Here is a 22,908-nt window from a genome sequence, read left to right on the forward strand (position 1 = left end):
TCTCCTTCTACCACACTTTTCTCACTCTCATTAAAAGAAAAGAAACCCAGAAGCAATTTGAGGTCTTTCATTGTCAAAACTATTATCACCACTGTCAGCTCCCTGGGTTGGGAACAAAGTCCTCGTGCTGCGTGCAAAAGAAATAGAGAGAATAAAGGAAAAGCCCATAAAAGGATGGAGAGAGAACGGAGAATCAGAATTTGAATAACACCCCCCAAAAAGATGTTTTTTTTGTTTTTTGTTTTTTGTTTGTTTTTGTCGTCAGTATCACCAGAATGGAAAGGCATCAGTTTCCCCCAGTGCATATATACACAGTAAAGTCCAGGTAGCAAAACTATATCTAAATGAACCTGTTCCCAGATCTCAACATTATTATCATCATCATCATCATCATCATCATCATCATGCTAACCCTTAATATGAGCTAGTTTCAGGACACTGATAATCATTGGTACTAAGATGAAAAAACAGCTTCAATTATCATCTGAATATTGGATAACATCAACACCAAGAGTGGTATCCCTGGCACTTTCTGACTATTATAGGTATTTTAAGCATGTTCCAGAGGGCTTTTTGCCCATTAAGAACAATGTTTTGAAAACAGACTAAAGTAGGCACAAAGGGTACTTTGGAATAGGGGTGTGCCGAATGAAAACCTGCTTCATTCACATATCACGAGGTGTTCCACTCTGAACATTTTTACGTAACGTAATGTTAATTTTTCGCATCAATGTCTGCAGGACACTGTCCATAAAGCTTTTTAAAGGGATAGTTCACCCAAAAATGAAAATTCCGTCATTAATTACTCACCCTCATGTTGTTCCAAACCCGTAAGACCTTTGCTCATCTTCGGAACACAAATTAAGATATTTTTTGATGAAATCCGAGAGCTCAGAAGGGGCTCCATTGACTGCTATTTAATTAACACTTTGAAGGCCCAGAAAGGTAGGAAAAAATTAGTTAAAATACTTAATTTTATGAAACGACTTGTGCGCCAAAAAAACAAAATAACGACTTTATTCAACAATCTCTTCTCTTCAGTATCAGTCTCTGACGCGCGTTCACAAGAGCACCACGACGCATGCGTGTGGAAACCTGGGATCCTCTGTTATACAGCGAGATACATGTGTCGTCTCATCGTCTGAGCTATCTAAACTTTCAAGATGTGGAATGACAATATCACAATCGATGCAACACACTCTACTGTTCAGTAGGCATCGCTTGGCACTGATGATCAGAGAGCCCTGCGTTTTCGGGTCATATGTCAGAACGCCAGCTCCTGCGTCATCGCCACACACACATGCGTCTAGAGCACCACGGAGACTGATACGGAAGAGAAGAAATTGTTGAATAAAGTCGTTATTCAGTTGTTTTTGGCGCACAAAAAGTATTCTCGTTGCTTCATAAAATCAAGGTTGAACCACTGTAGTCACATGGACTATTTTAACGATGTCTTTCCTGCCTTTCTGGGCATTCAAAGTGTTAATTAAATAGCTGTCAATGGAGCCCCTCCTGAGCCATCGGATTTCATCAAAAATATCTTAATTTGTGATCCGAAGATGAACAAAGGTCTTACGGGTTTGGAACGACATGGGGGTGAGTAATTAATGACAGAATTTTCATTTTTGGGTGAACTAACTTTAACTCCTGATTTTGAACAGTGAATCATTTTCTTTCTTTCTAGTAATGTCTTAAAAGATGCAATTCAATTAACAGAATCCTGATTTTTGTTTTAACCGTCATGATGTTACACCAATTCTCCAATGGTAAATGAAAACTGCCATTTTAAATATAAATATTTTGATTTCAAATCTATTTAAAATCATCTACCCAGTACTAATATTTTGTGTCTGATGAATGGGGAAAAATGGTCCCCTTTGAATCGGCACACCCCTACTTTAGAACCTAGGGAAAAGAAACTCTCACCCAACTGCTTTACCTAAAGAAAGGAACAGAATAGGCAGTGGGTTATAAAAAAGGCTATCACGTGTATGAGTAATCTATGTCGGGTATTCCCCCTTCTCTGTATCCTCGATTTGTTCCATAGCCTGGATTTCCTGTGTGGTTCAGGGTGCTCCTATATAGAGTTGCATTATTAGAGGGAAAGATAGTATGGATGTATGTCATATCCTCAACTTTTGCCTTAGGCTGCAAAGGCTGTTGGGCAGACATTGGTGTCATTTGAAAGCCGTGAGCCCTGATTTCTAAGATTGACGTGTCTTTTATGGTTCCAGACTCAACATAGTCATCGTAATGTTTGCTGGCACCTCTTGATCCAACTACATCTCTACTGTATATAGAGTGATCACCTGGTGCAAGGTACCCTGCACGGTGTCCATACCAGCAGAAGATGCCAAAAATTAAAAACAAAGACACCAATGCTGTTGCACCTCCAATAATTCCAGCAAGTGGTAGCGCTGACAGTTGGTCAGTTCCCCGATCGCTGTCCTGGTCTGAAATAGGTTGCTCTAGGGGATCCGTCTCTGTTTTGGCACAAGCAGGAGGCTCATGCTCTGAGTTTGTGTTTATGTTTAACCCCCCAGTTGCCGTGAAAGAGGTTCTTTTACCATCGTTTCCAGAGAGAGGCACCAAGCAGATGATATAACTTGACTGGGGTTGTAGTTGCGTAAGTAAATACTCCCGGCGATCCCCTGGCACAAGTGTTTCTGTGATTGACCCCATTGCAGGACTGTTGCCTAGTCGCAACCAGGAAAGTCTGAAGGAGGGAACTGGCTGTGCAGCCTGCCAAGTAATGTGGACCGTCTCTGGTGTGAGAGGTTTTACACTGATTAGTAACGATTTACCAGTAACCCCATTTCCGCCTCCAAGACTGTCCTGGCCCATATCAGAATACTTGTGTCCTGGTCGTCTGGATCTGAGGGTAAAGAGGGAACCTTGTGGAAGTGGAGGGGTTGTTGTAACTGGGGGCTGTGTTGGAAAATAACCTTTCTCTTTTTTTGCTCCTTCATTTCCAACCATTCCTCCTGCAGTATCTACACTGATCTCACAGTCTTCTAATTGACTGGTAAGGTCTCTTAGTACCATGCCTCTTAGTCTCTCTGGTCCATGGCAAGTTAAACCTCTCACAGTCACTGATGAACCTCGCTCATGCAACCAGTCATGAAGCCAGCGGAGGTTACAGCCGCAGTACCAGGGATTTCCTCGGACGAGTAATTGTGAAAGGCTGTCTAGATCCTTGAATAAACCCCTCGGAAGAGTCGTTAAGTTGTTACCTGATAGGTCCAGTTTCTGTAGTCTTCGCATGCCGTCCAGGGAGCCCCGTGGCATGTGGGCTATTGCATTGTCCTGTAGATAGAGCCGAAGGAGATGCATACTAGGAAGGTTTAATGGTGGTGCCTGGAGCGAGTTACGAACCAGAGAGAGCTCTGTGAGATTAGACAGCCGTGAAAATGTGTCATCTGCGATTCGTTGATTTGCCAGCAGATTTCCGTCGAGGAAGAGACGTCTTAGAGAGGAGAGACCTCGAAACGCATGCGTTGGAATAGTTGAAATCCGATTGTCGTCTAGCCGGAGTTCCTCAAGTGATGCAGGCAGTCCTGATGGTATACTTGAGAGGTGGTTGCGTGACAAAAAAAGAAGACGCAACCTCGGATTGTTGGCGAATGCTTTGTCTTCTATGCTTACGGTTGAAACTGAATTGTCATCCATGTGAAGCTTCTCCAGCAAGGGGAGCCGTGCAAGAGCGGAACGCGGTAAAGTTCGTATATTATTGTCCTGTAGGTGAAGTTCCCGTAGTGACGGAGGCAGATGTGTTGGAAAATCATCAAGTTCATTATCATAAAGGTAAACTACTCTCACAGTCAGTCGTCGCTCTAAAGATGTTGGTAGCCCAGCATTGTCTATCCGGTTGTTTTGCAGATAGAGCACAGCTGCCGTTAACGGTAATGGAGGAATGATGCTCAAGCCACGGTCATTGCAGTAAATGAAGCCATCATCACACCTGCAAGCTGAGGGGCATGGCACGTCTCCCTGAAGCTCCGCCTCCCCGAGAGCTGCCTCTGCGGCGGCAGCAGTTGCTGCTGCAAACTCGAGAACTTCAACCAATAATGTCAGGCATAGAAGAAGTAGGAACAACCAATCGCGGAGTTCAACAAGGCTCTCTGTGGCCATAATTCCAGGCAATGTACCCCACTCTCTCTGCAGACTTAGTTTAACCCAATGTCTCAAGTCAATATTATTGGTCAGTCACTGTAGTTGGGTAAGCGCAGGTCTTTCTTGTCCTTCTTTGCTTCCAATCACAAGCCCTGGGGGAAATATTGAAAAGTAAAAAAAAACACACAAAAAAAACAGTTTACATTTGGTTTAGAGTTCAATGCAATTATAAGTCCACTTGTGTTATAATAGTATGCTGTCTGACTTTTACAGGACTTCTGCTTAAATGTGAAAAACATTGCAAGGTGGTAAGAGGTTAGTAAGCAAGTGCAAAGAAATCCAGTCAAGCTGAAAGGCTTTCTAGATAACCTCAGCAGAGCGACTGACAGATAGGAAGCATTAGACAGAAAAATTTGAATAAAAAAGGACTGCAAGAAAAAGGTAAATGGATCGAGGTTGAGCAAATAAATGAGTGTGGAAAGAGTTGAATGTAACTTTTACATTACCACATTATACACTGAAAATTCTAGTTGTGAGGTGGTCGTTCTGAACTTGCATTAAAATGTGATTGACATTTGAATTCCTGGAAAAACAATTACAGGTTTATTCCTGGATTGACCTCAAGTCATATTTGAATTCAAATGTTACAGGGAACAGTGTTTGAATAAATCACTAGTTTAATTTTAGCTCAAATGTTTTGAAAGTTCACGGAAGGGTCAGATAGAGCTCTCATTTTCGGTCTAATTTGCTATTGAGATTTAGATGAAAACCACAGACGTTTACAACAAATTGACATGCATAATGGATGCGGTTTCTTGGTTGTTATTGTTTTCAAAATAGCATGAATTATTCAGAGAGACTACATGGAATACCCAACAGAGATTTCACTCTGTTTAACCAGTCATTGACTAGATGGCCAGGGATTGTGAATTTCCTGTGTATGTATTCTCTGCAAGCCTTGTCTGTGACTCTTATCAATGTTAAATAGAGGAAGGAAGGCAAAGAATATTTGCAATTTAGCTGGAATTTTTTTTTAATAATAATTAAATTAAACTGTCCCTTTAGGTCTAAAATGTATCAAAGTGAAAAAGTATACATTCAGCATTATTGTGACAAAAAAAAGAGCCAGATATATTTTTTAAATCGTCAACATGTTTTTGCTTGAGGGTTCATCAATAAGAATGGCCCCTGCACAGTAAAATCATGTTAATTTTGGGCCAGTGCTGCGTTTACACTAAATATACAGTGCTATGCATAAGTTTAGACACCCATGCTAAAGTTGACTAAAAAGAGGAATAAAAAATCATCTTTTGGAAATTGAACTTAATGCCTTAATTTAAAAAATTAGGAAAAATCCAACCTTTAAGGACACCAATTTTCTTTGTGAATGAATAATGTATCGTAAATAAATAAATGTTCTTCCTTAAAATACAGGGTGCATAAGTTTGGACACCCCTATGTTAAATTCCCATAGAGGCAGGCAGATTTTTATTTTTAAGTATTTTTTTTTATTTTTTGTTTAGGATACTATGCATCCTGATAAAGTTCCCTTGGCCTTTGGAATTAAAATAGCCCCACATCATCACATAGCCTTCACCATACCTAGAGATTGGCATGGGGTACTTTCCATAAGATCATCTCTCAATGCAAATCAAACTAGCTATTAGGCTAACTGAAATAAAACCATGCCAATCTCTAGGTATGGTGAAGGCTATGTGATGATGTGGGGCTATTTTAATTCCAAAGGATGCATAGTATCCTAAACAAAAAATAAATAAAAAATACTTAAAAATAAAAATCTGCCTGCCTCTATGGGAATTTAACATAGGGGTGTCCAAACTTATGCACCCTGTATTTTAAGGAAGAACATTTATTTATTTACGATACATTATTCATTCACAAAGAAAATTGGTGTCCTTAAAAGGTTGGATTTTTCCTAATTTTTTTAATTAAGGCATTAAGGTCAGTTTCCAAAAGATGATTTTTTATTCCTCTTTTTAGCCAACTTTAGTATGGGTGTCTAAACTTATGCATAGCACTGTATTTACATTCATTGATCTTGTACATCCAATGTTTTGGCATTGTGTTCTACATTGTTGTGTTGACTGTTGAGTTTTGATTATGTGCCACCAAAATAATGTTATCTGTCTGGACGGCAACAATGATGTTTTATCAAAATTGCAAGAGATGATTTGTGATTAGTCTTGAAAGCATCATTGAGAATTTTCAACTTGTTACACTTTTTCTCTTTGTAAAGGAATTTAAGAAATATTCTTTGTTCACTAAAATGTGCATTTGTACACAATTTTGAGACATTAACATACTCGTATGTCATTTATCCAAAATGCACTTTTTATTTTTTTATTTTTACTTGAGTATTTGTGTGTGAAGGTTCGGTGTGCATCACTCTCTGCTGGGGCCTCATTCTTTTTGCCGTCTTCCATCCTATGGGATTGGACTCAAGGTTGTTTTTGTTGCAGGCCAGGCCAGATGGGAAATGGTTGGCTGTCTCTTGGTTACAAACGTTGTTATCTTCAGCAGTAACTACATGCAAAACAAACCCTTAAACTGTGCTAGTACCCATGCTAAACTGATCAATAGAGCTTAGCTAGTATTGGAAGCTAGTTTGTCTTGGAAATGATTCCATTTTATTGGAAACACTTTCATCTTGTTTGTTATGATTACAGACATTTATAACATTCTTAGGAAACAATTAGCAAAAAAAATTGTTTTGTTTTTTTATAATCAGATCTCATTGTTGTCACTTTGACTGTCTCCTTTTTAAGTCTGTCTCTTTTTTTAAATGAGGCGGGCTACATGAAAATGGGAGCAATTTAAATGTCATATTTAATGGCTCTCCCAGTGTGTGTACATTTGGGTATTTTTAGAAATAAAAAATCAGCTGTCTCTCAGCCCTGACAGTATATTCTCACAAAGAGGGGTGTAAGCTTGAGGACACAGAGAAAAAATATAGTTCTGAACAGAAACGCTTATTTGACATTGAGATTAACCGGTTAATAGAATGGTGCAAGTATGGCGTCAGAACCCGGAAGACAAATTCGCCGCTGGTTTCTTCGAGATTTTCCTATGGGGTTTTATAATGGGGTAAAGCCTTTGGGTAAGCATAACTTGACTATACTTTTACATTTTGTTTTATGATGTAAATTACATTGCAAATTTTAAAGCAGTTATGTTTATTTTTTATTTTTGCAGTGTACGAATTAGACTTCTGGGTTCTTATGTCAGAACTTCACAACTCTGTTATTTTATCATTTAATATTTCAATTTAGTAGTCAACCAATCATGAATTAAAATAGTACGGCCTATGCAAATGTGACATTGATGCATCCAACGTCAGTGAATGTCCGTGCTCACTGCTCAGTGGTAAGTCGCAATGGCAATGCACTGGCTTTAGAGGTAATATGCACCGTGGTGTGTTTTTGAAACCAGTGAAAATTGCAGGATAGTGTGGAACCTAGAGATGTTAATTTCAGGTTTTTTTCCCCTGACCAACAATTGATGCCGGCCAACCGATCATTAACCATTAACCAACAAGATTATGTTAAATTAGAATTAAATTAGAATGGTCTGTGACCCATTTAAAAATACATGGTTTAGTTTTGCATGTGCAAATAGCAGCATAAACAACAGTACATGGATTAAAATATCTTCACATCACAGACCAGTAGCAACCATGCAGACTTTAACTGTATTACACCATTTAACTGACAGTTTTTCCTGTCGTTTACATTTGGCCAAAATGTATAAATGTTATAAACGATGCTGTATTGGCTATGACTAGAAGGCAAATACTTTTTTTTTAGTAAAGAAAACTGTGTACTTATTATTATTTGTATTATTATTATTATTATTACATTTACATTTATTCATTTAGCAGACACTTTTATCCAAAGTGACTTACAAATGAGAACAATAGAAGCAGTTAAACTAACAATAAGACAACAATATGCAAGTGCTATGACCTTTCCCAGTTTAATCTAACGCAGTACGTGTACTTTTTTTTTTTTTTTTTTATACTAGATATGGAATAGAAGATAAAGTGTTAGTATTAATGGATCAAGCGTTGCCGAAAAAGATCACGTGTTGCCGAAAGTTTAGGCTTTTTTGATTTTTCTAATTAAACTGTTTTCGGAACATTAATGTTGCAGAGGAAACGCAAACATTAAAATACTGATAAAACAATTTATTTCTTTTCTTTTCGTTTTTAAGCCCTGAGAAGTTGATGTGTAAACCAACTTGTAAGTTTGCCTTTAGATGGCAGAGTGACCACGAGAAACTCTGTCTCCAACTTGCTGCACAGTTTGAAACATTTGTATGTAGACAGGTTACCTTTACCTCTGTTCTGCATCTCTCGTCTGTTTCTCTATCCTTCACTCAATCGTTTCTCTGCTCTGAAGAAGGTTTTCATCTCGGCCATCTCTGTATCCGCCCACTGTGCATCTCTAATCTCTCATAATCTCTTCTTATACACTTCTTTAATCGTACTGTTTTTTTTTTTTTTTCTTTTTTTTTCTGTATATCCTGCTGATCCTCCTGTGTCAATCCTGCATTTTCATTCTGCCTAAATCTGCTTTTTTGATCCTTCTCTTGAGTCTTTATTTCCTTTCTTTTTAGTTTCTACTTCAATTCTGTTGACAATACAGAAAGATATATTTGTGCTGCACAAATAATTAAAATTTTTATCCAGCCACACAGCTCTTTACACACTTCATATTGTATTAGGACAGGATGTAGGCATTCAAGAATTCCTTAAATCTAATAATTTTTAAGTTGGCTATTTTTTTTTACAAAAACAACTGTTCTTACCATCTAGCGGGTATCCGACATTGTCCTTTGGCTGGTAGGTCTGAGCAGTCAGTGTTTGAGCGGTGTCACTCGTCCTCTTGATTCAAGATAGGAAATTGATAGAGCTCAAGGTCTTTCTTCTTGATCCTCTATGTCCTTTGACTTCAGTGACCAACGAAAATTGCAGCCCTTTATTGTTGGATTCCTATAAATTGTAGGCACTGAAATAAGCATAACGTCAACCAGAAAACCCTGGGAATTGTTTCCAGTGTCAATCAATAGAAGCAGCCAAAATGTTCACTTCCGTACAGCAAGAGAATATCCGAGCCGATGATGTGTATTCAAGTTGCAGTGTGTCCATCAAAGTTGACATGATGTTGATTGTGTTTTCTTGAATGAGAATAGATGGATGACTGGGATGTTGTAACCCCTCATCTTTGACACCGTGCTACCTGTGAAGAAAACATTTTCAGTGAATCAGAGTGCCAGGACAGGAAAGACTTTAATATTCACAGTAGGTCCTTTTCTCTTTAAACTTGGCTTGACCTAAAAATAACTATTTCAAAGAATATCAACTCTGAAAATGGTGAAGTCAAGTTCAGTGTGCAGAATTAAGTGGAAAATCTCTTTTACAGGCTGCTCTAAGCCATAGCCAGGACCAAAACCGCAAAAATCAAGGCACACACGTATTGTTGCAAACTGGGTCACACTGTTGACAAGACTGAGGAAGGGCAACAAATGATGGGTGTCTTTTTCGAAGCAATCTTCTGTATTAGGTAAAGGGATTTCTGAGACTAATTAATTTTTTTTTAGATGACTCTAAATTATGCAGAATGTATTTTCATATGTTTAGATTTCCGCTGTGAGTGTTTGTTGTTTATGTTTACAAGAACTGCTGCTTTGGGACTGAGCCTTTTGAACCGGCAACTGTTAACTCTCTTTGTATCTCGGTGTGCTGAATCTGTTTAAATTCCCAGGCCTGACGTGGTTGATTTGTGTTTGTGATGTTTAAAGTCTCCTCAGGGTCCCACTGACTCCCAGTCTAATTGCTTTTTCATGGTCCAGTCAGATATTGGGAGTTATCAAAAACATTATTGCAGAAATATAATGCACCGTGCGGACGTAGCAGCCTGGTGAAGATGGATCAGCGGAGGCCCATAGTTCCACGTGTGAGAGGAGACAGGGAGCATTTCCAAGGCACACAGCTAACGTAAAGGGAATTGAGCAGAGGAGGAGTAATAAGGACAAAGATGGCTAATTAAAATCAATAAACGTACTGGGGAATTTCCGCCAATCAATGCTCATAGATGGTGAAAAAAATAAGGTCTATTCAGGCAATGTCTGAAAATGTCTAGCGGGTATAAAACCCGACAAATACACAGCCCGCTGCCCTTCTCTCTTCACCTTTCTCACTCTGCCACTCTGTCTCTCGTACGGTATAATGGGGCAGTCACATTAGGAAAGAGATTATGATGGGAGATGATAAGAGGTTATATCAGTGCTGCTGTCATGCTCGCACTGACCTCCATCCCCAGACGTACTTGAGTAAATGCTGAAAATGGACAGTAATAATGTTCAGCTGGAGTAGGGTGGTGCAGTTCCACTGCTCCGGGGCTGTTAATATTGCTGATGGTACCGATGTCCTCCATTCTTAAAGTTATTAGAATGGTGGAGATACATCTGTGCTTTGATTTGTATGTCCTTGCATGTTTGAGGGTGAGTGTGTCTGTGTATAAGTGTTTGTGTGCATGCATATGTGTATGAGCCCATGTCAAACATTTTTGCCATCCTGTGCACGTAACCTACCCATCTCTGCCTTTCAATTTCTCATTTGCTGAGCGAGGGAGAGAGAATGGAAAAGAGAGAGAGGGGCAGATGGAGGAGTAAAGGAAAGAAGGAAGATTGATGAACCTATTGGAATCAAATTTGGTGGCAGAAATGACTGTCAGGCCTAGTATCCACAACAACACATATTCACAGCACTGGCACAAAGACAGACACACTGAGACTCACTGGGCTTTGTCTTAGGATCATGAAGGAGCATGAAATCTTAATGGTCTATCTCATTCCTCACACAGCTTTGTCATAAAATATTACTCAAGTACATCATGAAATAATTACTCCCCAGCAAATACAGTTCATTATTAATTCACAACAAGCACTGATGAACAACGTTGTTGTATTGGCTGGCTAACAATGTAAACAACTGGAGAGCTTTGTGTTACTGTCTGGTCCCTTGCACATAAGAGCAGTAAACTCAGTTAATATGACATGATTGGTACACAGTAGGGCCCTCAGGAATTGTGGTATTTTACTGAACAGTGAGTGTCTGTATGTGTGTATGTGGCTTACATTGGGGATACGAAGATAGACGCCATAATAGCAGAGCATTGGCCGGAGGGCATACTTGTGTGTCAGGATATTTTTCAGTTCCCATATCAGCACATGCCTCTGAAACTAGTTCTCTAGGCCTACAGGCTACAGTGTTGTAGTGATAGTCCACAGCGCAGTTTCGTTTTAAAATGGTTTCGTCAATGCGACTCGGGAGTTCTAGAATTTTAAGTGCTCTCTAGAATATTCTACAATCGTCACATTCATGAAACGACAGATCTGTCTTCGGCTAATGACGCTTTAAAACTTCTTTTCAGAAAGCGGACTAATTCATTGCTCAGTCTACTCGTTGTAATTACCTACTATTCAGTGAAGAAAGGAAAAAATATATAATTGCTTCACAGAGATGTTTTGACAGTGGAGTACAAACACCTTGATGAGATGTGCCTAGGTACCGGTGTCTCTCTTTCTTTCTTTCTTTTTTTTTTTCTTTTTTTTTTCAGTCCAGTGATGTCTCAGATCTTTAACTGCCAGTGGCTCTGCAGAGCTGAATAGTAATATGTGTGTGTGTGTGCATGTGTGTATTTCACTCTCTAAGATCTAATGATAATTAGCTAAAGGTAATCAGGGGTAATTCAGCAACGGGAGTGAAAATGGCAGGAGACGCAGGGATGTGACCAGCCTCTCAACACACACCCACACACTGCAGCCTTTTAGCATGAACAACCAGGAGCAAAGAGAGGGAGAGGCAGAGATGAGGGGTAAGTGTGACAGGGATGCGTGGATGAGCAAAGAGGGGAACGCACCTTGCTTTACCCTTATCCCCATTTTCCTGTATTATTCCTGTGCGCTTCCTCTCTTCTCTCTTTTGGCTCCCATCCTCTTGGATGTTCACCAGTGCATTTACTGTAATCTGTGAACCATTAATGCATAAATGCCTATACTGATTTATGTCCTTATTATATTCAGTGTTTGTGCACTGAACAGAGCCAGTGGCTTGTGAATGTGATAAAGATGCACTAAAGTGGCACAGGGTGAGAGAGAGAGAGAGAGAGAGAGAGAGAGAGAGAGAGAGGGGCCTAATGCATTGAAGTAACAGAACTCTTGAATGTATGTGCAATACAAAAAAAAACATTCAAAGCTTACTGCCATTTATAAACGCATACAGGCATAATTTAGTCTTAAGGCTGATTGCATTATAGACAAAGTATGACTGGGATGCAAGGGCAAGGCATTCATCCTTATAATTATGGGGTTTTCTATCTGACATAAATCTCTGATCATCTTATTTTGGTGTATTTTGAGTGACATGCCACGATATTCAATATCCTTTGCCTTTCTTTGCGTCTGATGTCATGAATGACGGTACTGTAATTCATAAGTTGCAAAGAAGATGGATGAATTGACTTGAATGCCTACAGAAAGTGGAGAATGAATTAGCTTTATTTACCTTTTGTTAATCATGAAAGATGGAGTCAAATGCAGCAGCAGGATGGTGGTGCGCATGGAGTTGTGCATCTGCACCTGCAACATGCGAATGAAACCCTGTACTACCCCTCATAACTCTGACAGTGCTAGCTGCACATCTCATCTGTCTATAAAATTGTGTACTAAGCAGTCATCTCCAATAAAATCATTTTAATGGACAAGAATTAATGTTCTCGACCCTGAGGTTTAACAGAGCGTTGGTGTTTGGTTTGATGAGAAATATACTCTTGTATTGAGTGTGTTTTTCATTGTTGTCTGAATAAAGAAAATTAAATGTTATGCGTCACCTCGTTGATAAAATTCCAGGGATAACATGACTGTCTGTGGTTCAAATTCTCTCTCTTTTAATGGTCTAAATACAGACCATTAAATTTTATGCAGTATTTTGCTACTGAAATAATTTATGCTTCTTCATCCTCTCTCTAAATTCCACATCTCATATTTTTCCTTTCTCTCATGGTCCCTAATGAACAGGTAAATGCTAAACCACATTTTTACTCCACCAATCTTTTAGTGTATTTTTCCTCTTTCAAATTCATCCTCCTATTATTCTTTGAAGGCAAAATGCTGTTATTGCTATGACATTTCTAATATTGTCTTATATTATGTTTACTTTTCTTGAGGTGAGTTTCTCATCAATGTTGTAAATATATGACAGACATTTATCACTGTCACCACTTCCAGTCATTTTCCTTTCTTCACTTGTCTTCTAATTTGTTTACATTTATTCATTTATTTTGTCTTCCCATTTCCCTTTCCATTTGTGATCCCAATATTTGTGTGCCAATATACCATCTACCCTTCCAGCTGGATAAGATGGGCTTTTATTAGAATTATACATGAACACTGACATATACATTAATCACTTTCTGGTGATGCATTTCAACTAGCTCCTTGTCCCTTTCAAATAATATTCCTCCCTTGGATTACCATTTCAGCCATATTTCTCTTTTGCCCTTTTCTTCTCTTTCTTATGCTCCCAGTTACTTTGTAAATGATGCAGTCACTGGAAATAAGCAGACAATTTAAGTGCTGAATACTTCAGTGCTCACTTTCTCTCAGTTTTCAAGCACACACACACACACACACACACACACACACACAATTACATATAAAAACAACCAATCATCTCTTGCTGTCCCTCAGCCAGTGCTTATGAACATCAAACACAAACACTCAAAATCAGAGCGTGCACACAGGAAGAAAAATAATTAGGTTTGTCTGAATTTGACTTAATGTGGGTAAATTTCTCTTATCAGCATTTCACATAACAAGAAAGCGCAAAATGTCATAATAAACAGCCCCCTGTCAGGGTTATGTTTCCCTGTTTTGTTCATGTCTGAGTTCCCATGGTTACCGTCATTAGTTCATTGGTTTCAGCTGTGTGTCATTTATTAGCTTGTTTCAGTTTGTTATTTAAGCCTCACCCTTGCCTTCACTCTTTGTCCAGTCTTTTATGTTGAGATGTGTTTGCACTGCCTGTTTGCTTGCTTTTTGAGTAAGAATTAAACTTATTAGTGTCGTCTGAGAACCTGAGTCTTCTGTCTTCAGCTGCCCTGCATGCATTGTTACACCCCCACTGTGGGGTGAATAAAAAGTGGCATTTTTTTCTATAAAGAGAATTCATGCATTTAGGTCAGTGAACAAAGTTGCCCACATGTTCAACAAACCCCACTCACCGAGCAGAGAGTGAAACGAACCATGTTCAGAAGCAATCTCTACTAAGCTGAGCGGTGTTCGGCTTCCTATGGGAGGCCTGTGCATTTGTTTTTTGTTTTTATAGCTCATTTAGAGCCGAACTGCAAGGCACCATGCTGTGCACGAACACGTACATGCATTTTGCGTTCTTCACACACTACACAGTATCACTTTAAGTAACTGAGCACAAATATAAAAAGTTGTAGCTCTGCTTGAATGGGTTTCTCTGCATGTAAATTATAAATGAGCTGTAATGATTTAACAAGCATGTGTTTGATAAGCTATGTAATTTCAATTAAGGCTGAAAAAAGAGAGGTGCTTTCAGCCTATATACATGCTTTATGTCAGTTTTGACATAAAATGCAAGTTATTTTGTATGTCCGTACTCACTCTATTAACCTGCCACATGTTAAAAAAATCAGCAGCACTTCAAAACTAGTTGCATTATGAAAGCCTAGTTCAAGGCTTGCAGCTGGTTTTTGCATGGAAAAATAAAATCCATCTATTCAGACTGTTCCGGGCCCCCTTCAGACCTTGTCCAATTATCTAGAGCCACATTCACTTTATTCATATCGCTTCCATTTAATCGATTCTAGAGCTATACAGGCAATTCTTTGAGACCCATTTTACCTATAAACTCTGCCTGCCCCTGACACAATCTCCTCTATCATACTTTCTTTCAGACAACGCTGTCTTTTCTTGACTGGTTCACGGCAGGCGAGGCACATCTAGAGATCTATGTCTAACAGAAGAGCGTTTGATTCAGACGAAATAAAAAATTACTTTGTGTCAATGACCAAAACGGCCACATTGATTAATAAATGACTCTGACGTAGGTCCTGTGTCTATGACAACCCTTGCCTGGCAGAGGATAAGACAAAACACTCATTGTAGTGTGGGTGCTGTTCCCCCTCCAAGAGAGCAAGACAAGTCTGTCTGCATTTCCGCCCTTAAAAAGGACATTACTAAAGAGCTCAAGAGCTATCTGAAGCTGTGAATCAATCTCCGTACTGTAATACACAATGAATCAATAACTTACAAATTTTGATTCGGTTGGAGTATTTTATAAGAGTAGAGTAAGTGGTTTAAAAGAAGAGTATTGGTGTCATAACCTTGTTCAGCTTTCTCAGATTTTCCAGAAGTGGTTTGATTGTGGTCATTGATGTTACACTCACTTTCTAGGAGTATGAAATAAAAGTGCTCAATGAATGAAAGAAAAAATGAATTGATGTAGTGCTATGTGTTTGCCATGTTTTGTTCATGTTGCCCACAATTAAAAGGGATTGAGGTGGAAGATTTGCTTGTATCTAAATTGGTATAAAGAATTGTGGAATTTCACTGGTATGTGAGATGTTAGTATTGTGACAACTGTTATTTCCAGCAATATATGTAGGCTATATACATGCATATCTGCTCAGGGGTAATTAAGTGTAAAAAATAATTGCCACAAATGGATCCTCTTTTATTGGAAAAACAACATTTTATCAAACTTTGATAATTGTCTTAATGATTTAAACAACTGAGAAGATAGTGATCAAACTACATTTTATAAAAATCACCTGTCAAGTTTATAATATATATTGCATCATATACACACACATACACAGAATTACAGTATTTCAAAATATCTGTCTTGGCGAGTATTCACGCAAACATTATCTGTTATGTCTTATGTGAACGTTTGGTTAACTGTTGGGGAAAAACATCTGATGTGTAACATTATTTTAGATCCGTGCAGTACAGTAGGTCTTAATATATAGGCTGTCTGTTTAATTAACGTTAAACAATTGTGGGTATCATGGGGAAAAAAAGTTGAATATATATTTTTTCTAGTTATATAGAAAATATTTGGTTTTGACTTGGTGTGTGCCACATTTGGTGTTATTACCAGGGGTTTTAAGGAATGGTTGCTGGCTGGGTGATTTTGTTTTGGAACTGTCAGAAAACTTTCTCAATTTTTCTCAAAATTGACTTTGCTGACTCTATCGACTTTAAACAGGTGCAGCTCATTAATTTTTTTGTCAGAATCAAACAAATCATACCTAATTTTGACTTTTTTAACAGAGAATGTGCGAATAACTAGTTTTTGAAAATTTGCTCATTGCGACTCATTTTGCCAGCACGGGTCACAGATATATGTGTATATGTATTGTGTGTATATATGAAGAGTTCAGATGCAAAAGCCTCTAAGTGCCATCTGCAATTTTCTTCTAAAATGAGTATTTTTATCAAGCTTGTATATTTAAGTTCAGTAATTTCACTTTAATGACAATTAATAGCTAATTTTCATTGTCATTTAAGTGGAATAAGTGAGCATAAACATACAAGCTTGATAAAAAGACTCATTTTAGAAGAAAATTTCAGATGGCACTTAGAGGCTTTTGCATCCGAAGTATTTATATATATATATATATATATATATATATATATATATATATATATATATATATATATATATATATATATATAACATGACCTAAAATGACTCATTAATCATTAATTTATCATAATTTAATATCATAATTTATCATACCCACCGCTAAATGCAATTAAGATTAAGTTAAAGGGTTATTGAACAGAACCATTCTTACCAGAAAATGTAGAGAGATCCTGTTCAACTGAGTCCAATCACCACCATGGATGCATTTACGCATTGCAAGCAGCAATAATTTTCAAAAACGTCAATGTACATTTTGTAACCGCGTCGTTGAGAGCACTGAGGTAAAAGCTCCAGATTACTGTGTTTGGTAATGCTAGGGAGTCTGGGAAATCAAGTGTGAGATTATTCCAGCTGCCAGCATAGAAAACATGAGCTAACCCTGTATTATTTTAGCTTTAGAAGTACTTTCATATTGATTGGACACTTAAACGCCATACCAAAAAGCTGAGTGAATGAATATTTCATTTTTGAATGTAGTGCCAGGGTAAGAAGAATATGGCAAGGTGTTATTTGTTTGCCATTTCATCAACAACAAAAAACCTTTCTGTTACCCAATATGGAATAAAATATGAGTTGATCTAGCAACAGTGGTGATAGTTAGATCATGCAATGCTCAGTCTGTCTGCCAGCCTCAAACCACTCAACTATCTCACTTCCTCTACTTCGTCTATTCTATTTTGTGTGCAAAGTACATTAGATGGTTTGATACAAACCAGTGGCTTTGACAAAACAATTAATTAGAAACAAAGGCAATAGTCAATCATTTATAGTGAGCTAGCTGTAATAATAGTGAGTGTGTAGAAGGCTCATTGTGTGTGTTTATTTGTCTGTTTGTGCACTAGGTTTTCTGCTACTGCTGCTAACAGTCTTTTTACTGTAGGTGCTGACAGTAATGACTTAAACATATTAGCCATCTGTTAGCACTTTTTCTCTGATATATGTAAAGATGTATAGAAAAGTAGTCATATGTGAAGCAGCTTTATTCTCCATTGTTATCTGTAGAGCTGTGTTTTTATAATACAACCCACTGCAGAGTGACCCCACTGACACACACGCCACTCTCACAGGCCCAACTGTGAATTATAAAACTAAAGCTGCTGTCTAGAGATCTGCCAATGCAGATGCCGCTTGAAATAAAATCAGTGAAAACAAATCACTACACCTTCAAATATATCGAATTTCTATTTTGTAAACTTACGTTTGGTTTCTTAAAGAGTTAGTTCAGCCAAAAAAATAATAATTATGTCATCAATTACTCACCCTCATGTCGTTCCAAACCCGCGAGACTTTCGTTCATCTTCGTAACACAAATGAAGATCTTTTTAATGAAATCTGAGAGCTTTCTGTCGCTCCATTGACAGCCTATGCAACTACCACTTTCAAGCCCCAGAAAGGTAGTAAACACATCATTAAACTAATCCATGTGACTCCAGTGGTTTAACCTCAATTTTATGAAGCGACGCGAGTGCTTAGTTTGCACAAAAAAAACATAATTTACATCTTTATTTACAAAATATGAATCTCCAACAGGCATTCACGATAGCAGCACGACGCATGCTTGTTGTGTTGACGCGAGAGCAGTGTTGGTTAGGGTCAAAATTAGGGGCAGTCATGACCTAATGGTTCGAGAGTCAGACTTGTGTAACCCGAAGGTTGTGGATTGATTCTTAATACCACCAGGAAAATGTAGGTGGGGGAGTGAATGAACCGCGATCTCTTACTCTCTCAATACCAACGACCCTGAGCAAGGCACCTAACCCCAATCACTCCCTGGGCGTTTGCAGCAAATGTCTGCCCGCTGCTCCGGGTGTGTGTGTCCACAGTTTGCAGTTTGTGTGTGTGTTCACTACTGACTAGTTCTAATGTGTGTGCACTAACTTGGATGGGTTAAAAGCAGAGGACAAATTCCGACTATGGGTGTACCATACCATACCGTACGTCTGTCACAGTCACAAACCATTTGGACTTTGTTTTTCAGTTTGCACCATTTTCCTGAGTTGAATTGGTTGTCATGGTTATTGGTTTGATTTTGTCATTTAGTTTAGGTGTGTGTCGTTAATTATCCTTGTTTGCATGTATACTTAAGTTCCTGTTTCTGTTCATGTGTACCTGTGTTGAAAACCGTTCTCTCTGTTTGGATTTACCTGCCTTGTAGATTTATTAAAGATTACCTTTGCCGTGGTCATCGTGTTCATGCACTATATGCTCTTACAACACAGTCCTTATGACAATGTCACAAATTATTTTATATTTTTGTGCAAACAAAGCACTCGTGTCACTTCATAAAATTGAGATTAAACCACTGGAGTCACATGGATTATTTTAATGATGTTGTAATGTAATGTTACATTATTATTGTAGTAAAATGTCATTTTTCTCAAAACTTAATAAAATCTTGAGCTCATAATGTAATAATTTTTACATTGAGAAATGTATTGCATTGTCCTATTGTCATAATTGTAATAGCTTTTAAAAAATTAAAAAATATTAGTATTCCTTTAAGGTACATTTAAAAAAATCTAAATCCAGTCTTACACTTCCAGCGAAATGCAACAGATTTAAATATTCATGCAATTATAATTATTATAATATTTTTATTACATTCAGGTTCAGTTTACAAGATTCTCAATACAGGCAGGAAATGACTGGGGTGCCCTTGAGCAAGGCACCTAACCCCCAATCGCTCCCCGGGCGCCACAGCAAAAATGGCTGCCCACTGCTCCGGGGTGAGTGTCCACTCTGTGTGTGTGTGTGTGTTCACTATTCCCTACTCCGAATGTGTGTGTGCACTAACTTGAATGGGTTAAATGCAGAGGACATATCCCGAGTATGGGTTATACTTGGCCTTCACATGTCACTTCACGTCACTTAAATACCACTGATAAAAAAAAGGACTGAAATGGCCAGATTACATTATAGGTTGCTACAGTGTTTTCATAATATAATAAATTTCTCATTCAGTAATCTATTACATTATGTGAAAAAATCGTTATTACATTGGAAAATCATTATTACATTATGAGCTCAATATTTTATTACATTTTAACAAAATTCTTACATTATAAAAAAAAATATTACATTAATAATAAAATGCCTATTAGCCTACATTATGTGCAGTTAGTACATTATGTGATTACATTAGGAGTTGCTGTCTTTAGTACCTTTCTGGGGCTTGAAAGTGGTAGTTGCGTAGGCTGTCAATGGAGGGACAGAAAGCTCTCAGATTTCATTAAAAAGATCTTAATTTGTGTTCTGAAGATGAACAAATGTCTTGCGGGTTTGTCTTTAAATGTAATTTACAATGATTATCCCATTTTTGTTTATTTTAAGATTTAATTTTCCCTTTCTGAGCTGTGTTGCTCTCAGCCCTTTGCTCTCTTTCTCATCGCTCATCTGCATTTGACCACCATCTTAATCTATGTGAGAGTTGATGTACTCTAAATCTGTGTAATCTGCTGTGTGAGAGTTGGGTTGGGTCTGAAGTACTGTGCTAATCCTAAATGTCTCACTCTTGATGTAGTTCATGTAGAGTTTTTGTGACCACAAGAGTTTTTTTTTTTTGTTGTTTTTTTTTATAGAATATTTTTAAGTATAATAATAATGCATAGCTCAAAGCTGCTTATGTACAATAAAACATGTAAGAGTAGTTGTTGGTAATCATAGTCAAAATGAGTTTGGGGTAGCTGGGCCTGTGTTTGAAGGGGTGTGTGTGTGCGTGTGTGTGTGATGCTGCAGGCCTTGCTGTACTTTCATGCCTTGTAAAGTGTGTTTGTTACATACTGGCCCCACTGTTTTGGCATGGATATGAACACAGGCTGGTGTCTCTACAAACCCCCCACTCTCTCCTGGCTGTTACCAACAGGGCAAGGAAAAAAAGATGAGAAATAAGGAAATATGATCAAATATAGAAGGGTCGCCACCATGTTAACACACACACACACACACACACACACACACACACATATGCGCTCCCTCTCGCTCTTCACTTACTGCACCTTCAGAAAGCAAGATGATTTCCCTGAAGATTTATAGAGGAGTGCCTTTGGCTTTCATAAATAAGATGCAACCCAAAACTGCAATTCTTTCTTTCTTTCTTTCTTTCTTTCTTTCTTTCTTTATTTCTTTATTTATTTCCTTACAATTGAAAAACTAAATAGAGGTAAAAAGGAGAACTTTACTGTGAACATTAATTTAAACAACAGGATATATCCATAGAAAAAAATATTGTTAAATATAAAAGTAAGTCATAACTCAAGCAGCATGTTCTCATTTACAACCACTATAAAAATACGAATTGTGTGCTTCAGTTTATCACATTACAGTGTAGGACATGTCTGTAATCGCCATAAGTGTCATTTAATATCAAATGATAGGCTATTATTAGATGTTCTACTGTATATGTATGTCAGTTTGCATTGTACACTCTCTCATAATCGCTAGATTAGCCTATGAGACGGAGTAGGCTACATTGCAAACACACATGCACTCCTCTTGTCTGCACCAGGTTTGAAAGTACAAAAACAAATGCAAATTTTCACCAAATTGTTGAGCTACCAGTATTTAAATACCCATTATGAGCAAACAAGCGCATTTAGGCACTATACACAGTCACACGGCTTTAATAACAGGTCATTAAAATAAATGAGTTGGAGTCGCAATCCTGGATCTTAATTCTAAGCGCCTGCGTTTAAATCCTATGTGACTGCCGCCTCAGACTGATTAAACAGGCGCTTAAGAGCAAACAAATGAAAGAGCTACGCATTCAGCCAGAATATACCAGTTTTCTCAAAACAGCGCTTAAAAAACATATTTATACCTCCTTTCAGTTGAAGGGAAAGTTTAGCAGACCAGAGAATAAATACGTTACCTCAGCCTTAGACTGACCGTTGGTAACAAGTAGCTAATATGAAGAAGTGTTTAGAGCAACATACCTCAGTCTGGGTAAACGGCATCTTTCCATCGATTTCATTCAGAGAAATGTTTATTTTCTTCTTTTCTATATCGTGTGTTTTTTAAAAAAAATGGGTTTGGATTTCCCCGTTCTCTATGTTTTAGCCGCCTCAATCTTCAGTCAGTGAGACTCCCTGTGACCGTCGCGCGCGCTCAGAATCTCTCTCTCTCTCTCTCTCTCTCTCTCTCTCTCTCTCTCTCTCTCTCTCTCTCTCTCTCTCCTGTCACTCAGAGCGATGCGCCTCGCGCTTTCTCTCTTTCGCGCCACTCCACCCCTTCATCTCCTTAGCGGAGTAACGGATTTTAACATGGATCACTTTACGAAAAAAACATCTATCTTTGACGTGAATATATAATATACATATAATATATATATTTTAGGGCAATTTAATAAATCTCTCTCTCTCTCTCTCTCTCTCTCTCTCTCTCTCTCTCTCTCTCTCTCTATATATATATATATATTAGGGTGTTCCTTATTTTTAAAGTCTCCAATTGTCATGCTCTTAACCCTTCAAATTGTTCCTTTATATAAGAAAATACAGCATGCCAATTTTTATGGCAGTAACATAATAATTACTGGTAGCTCAATAGCTTTAAACTTTCTGAGATTTTGATGATTTTCGTAAAAAAACGATCATTAGGGCCCGAGCACCGATGGTGTGAGGACCCTCTTGGAATTGCTCTGTTTATTATTTGAATTGGTATTGTACCTGGCTAGTAAAATTCCCAAAAAATCTCCACATATTCCATATGCTCCATATATTCCTAAATATGTATTTTAGATGCATATCTCAGTTTACTTATTGTAGAAACTAAATCCAAATGAATCCATCCATGACCTGCTTTAGCAGATTTACCTTTCCTGGTGGAATCAATACATATTTCTATTGATGATCACCTTGGTTATTGTTTGGGTTTAGAGCACATTTTTTGGTTTAAAAAATAACATTACGTTCCTTGAAATTTACCCGGAACTTTGGCCGAATCAAGCAGATTATCAGGAGGCACAGGCAATTATACAATGAAAGTAGTCAATGATCACGCCGAAAGAGGAGTGGCTCTGATTCAAGAACACAATGGCT

The 22,908-nt window shown here is 38.0% G+C and overlaps 2 protein-coding genes across 5 annotated transcripts in view; one reads left to right on the forward strand and one right to left on the reverse strand.

The window, feature by feature from the left end:
- The window catches only part of macrod1 (mono-ADP ribosylhydrolase 1), a 61,811-nt gene that overhangs the window by 8,833 nt on the left and 30,070 nt on the right, over positions 1-22,908 (forward strand). The window lies entirely within an intron of this gene.
- On the reverse strand, positions 258-22,007 carry flrt1b (fibronectin leucine rich transmembrane protein 1b). Of its 2 annotated transcripts, XR_014629735.1 has the most exons (4): positions 21,808-22,007; positions 8,941-9,371; positions 1,898-4,265; positions 258-626 (listed from the first exon to the last, which is right to left on the reverse strand). XR_014629735.1 is itself a non-coding variant. In XM_084429596.1 (3 exons), the coding sequence occupies exon 3, from the start codon at positions 4,129-4,131 to the stop codon at positions 1,984-1,986; it is 2,148 nt and encodes a 715-aa protein (XP_084285722.1). In that variant the 5' UTR covers positions 4,132-4,265; positions 8,941-9,371; positions 21,808-22,007; the 3' UTR covers positions 1,689-1,983. The 2 variants fall into 2 exon arrangements, 1 of the variants encoding a protein (XP_084285722.1); XM_084429596.1 differs by lacking the exon at positions 258-626 and having other exon boundaries at positions 1,689-4,265.

This window comes from Rutilus rutilus (genome assembly GCF_951802725.1).
Source record: "Rutilus rutilus genome assembly, chromosome: 14".
In the NCBI taxonomy this organism is placed as follows: domain Eukaryota; kingdom Metazoa; phylum Chordata; class Actinopteri; order Cypriniformes; family Leuciscidae; genus Rutilus; species Rutilus rutilus.

Coding starts and splice junctions, on each gene's coding strand:
- flrt1b (XM_084429596.1), bottom strand. CDS start 4,131: ATGGCCACAGAGAGCCTTGTTGAACTCCGCGATTGGTTGTTCCTACTT.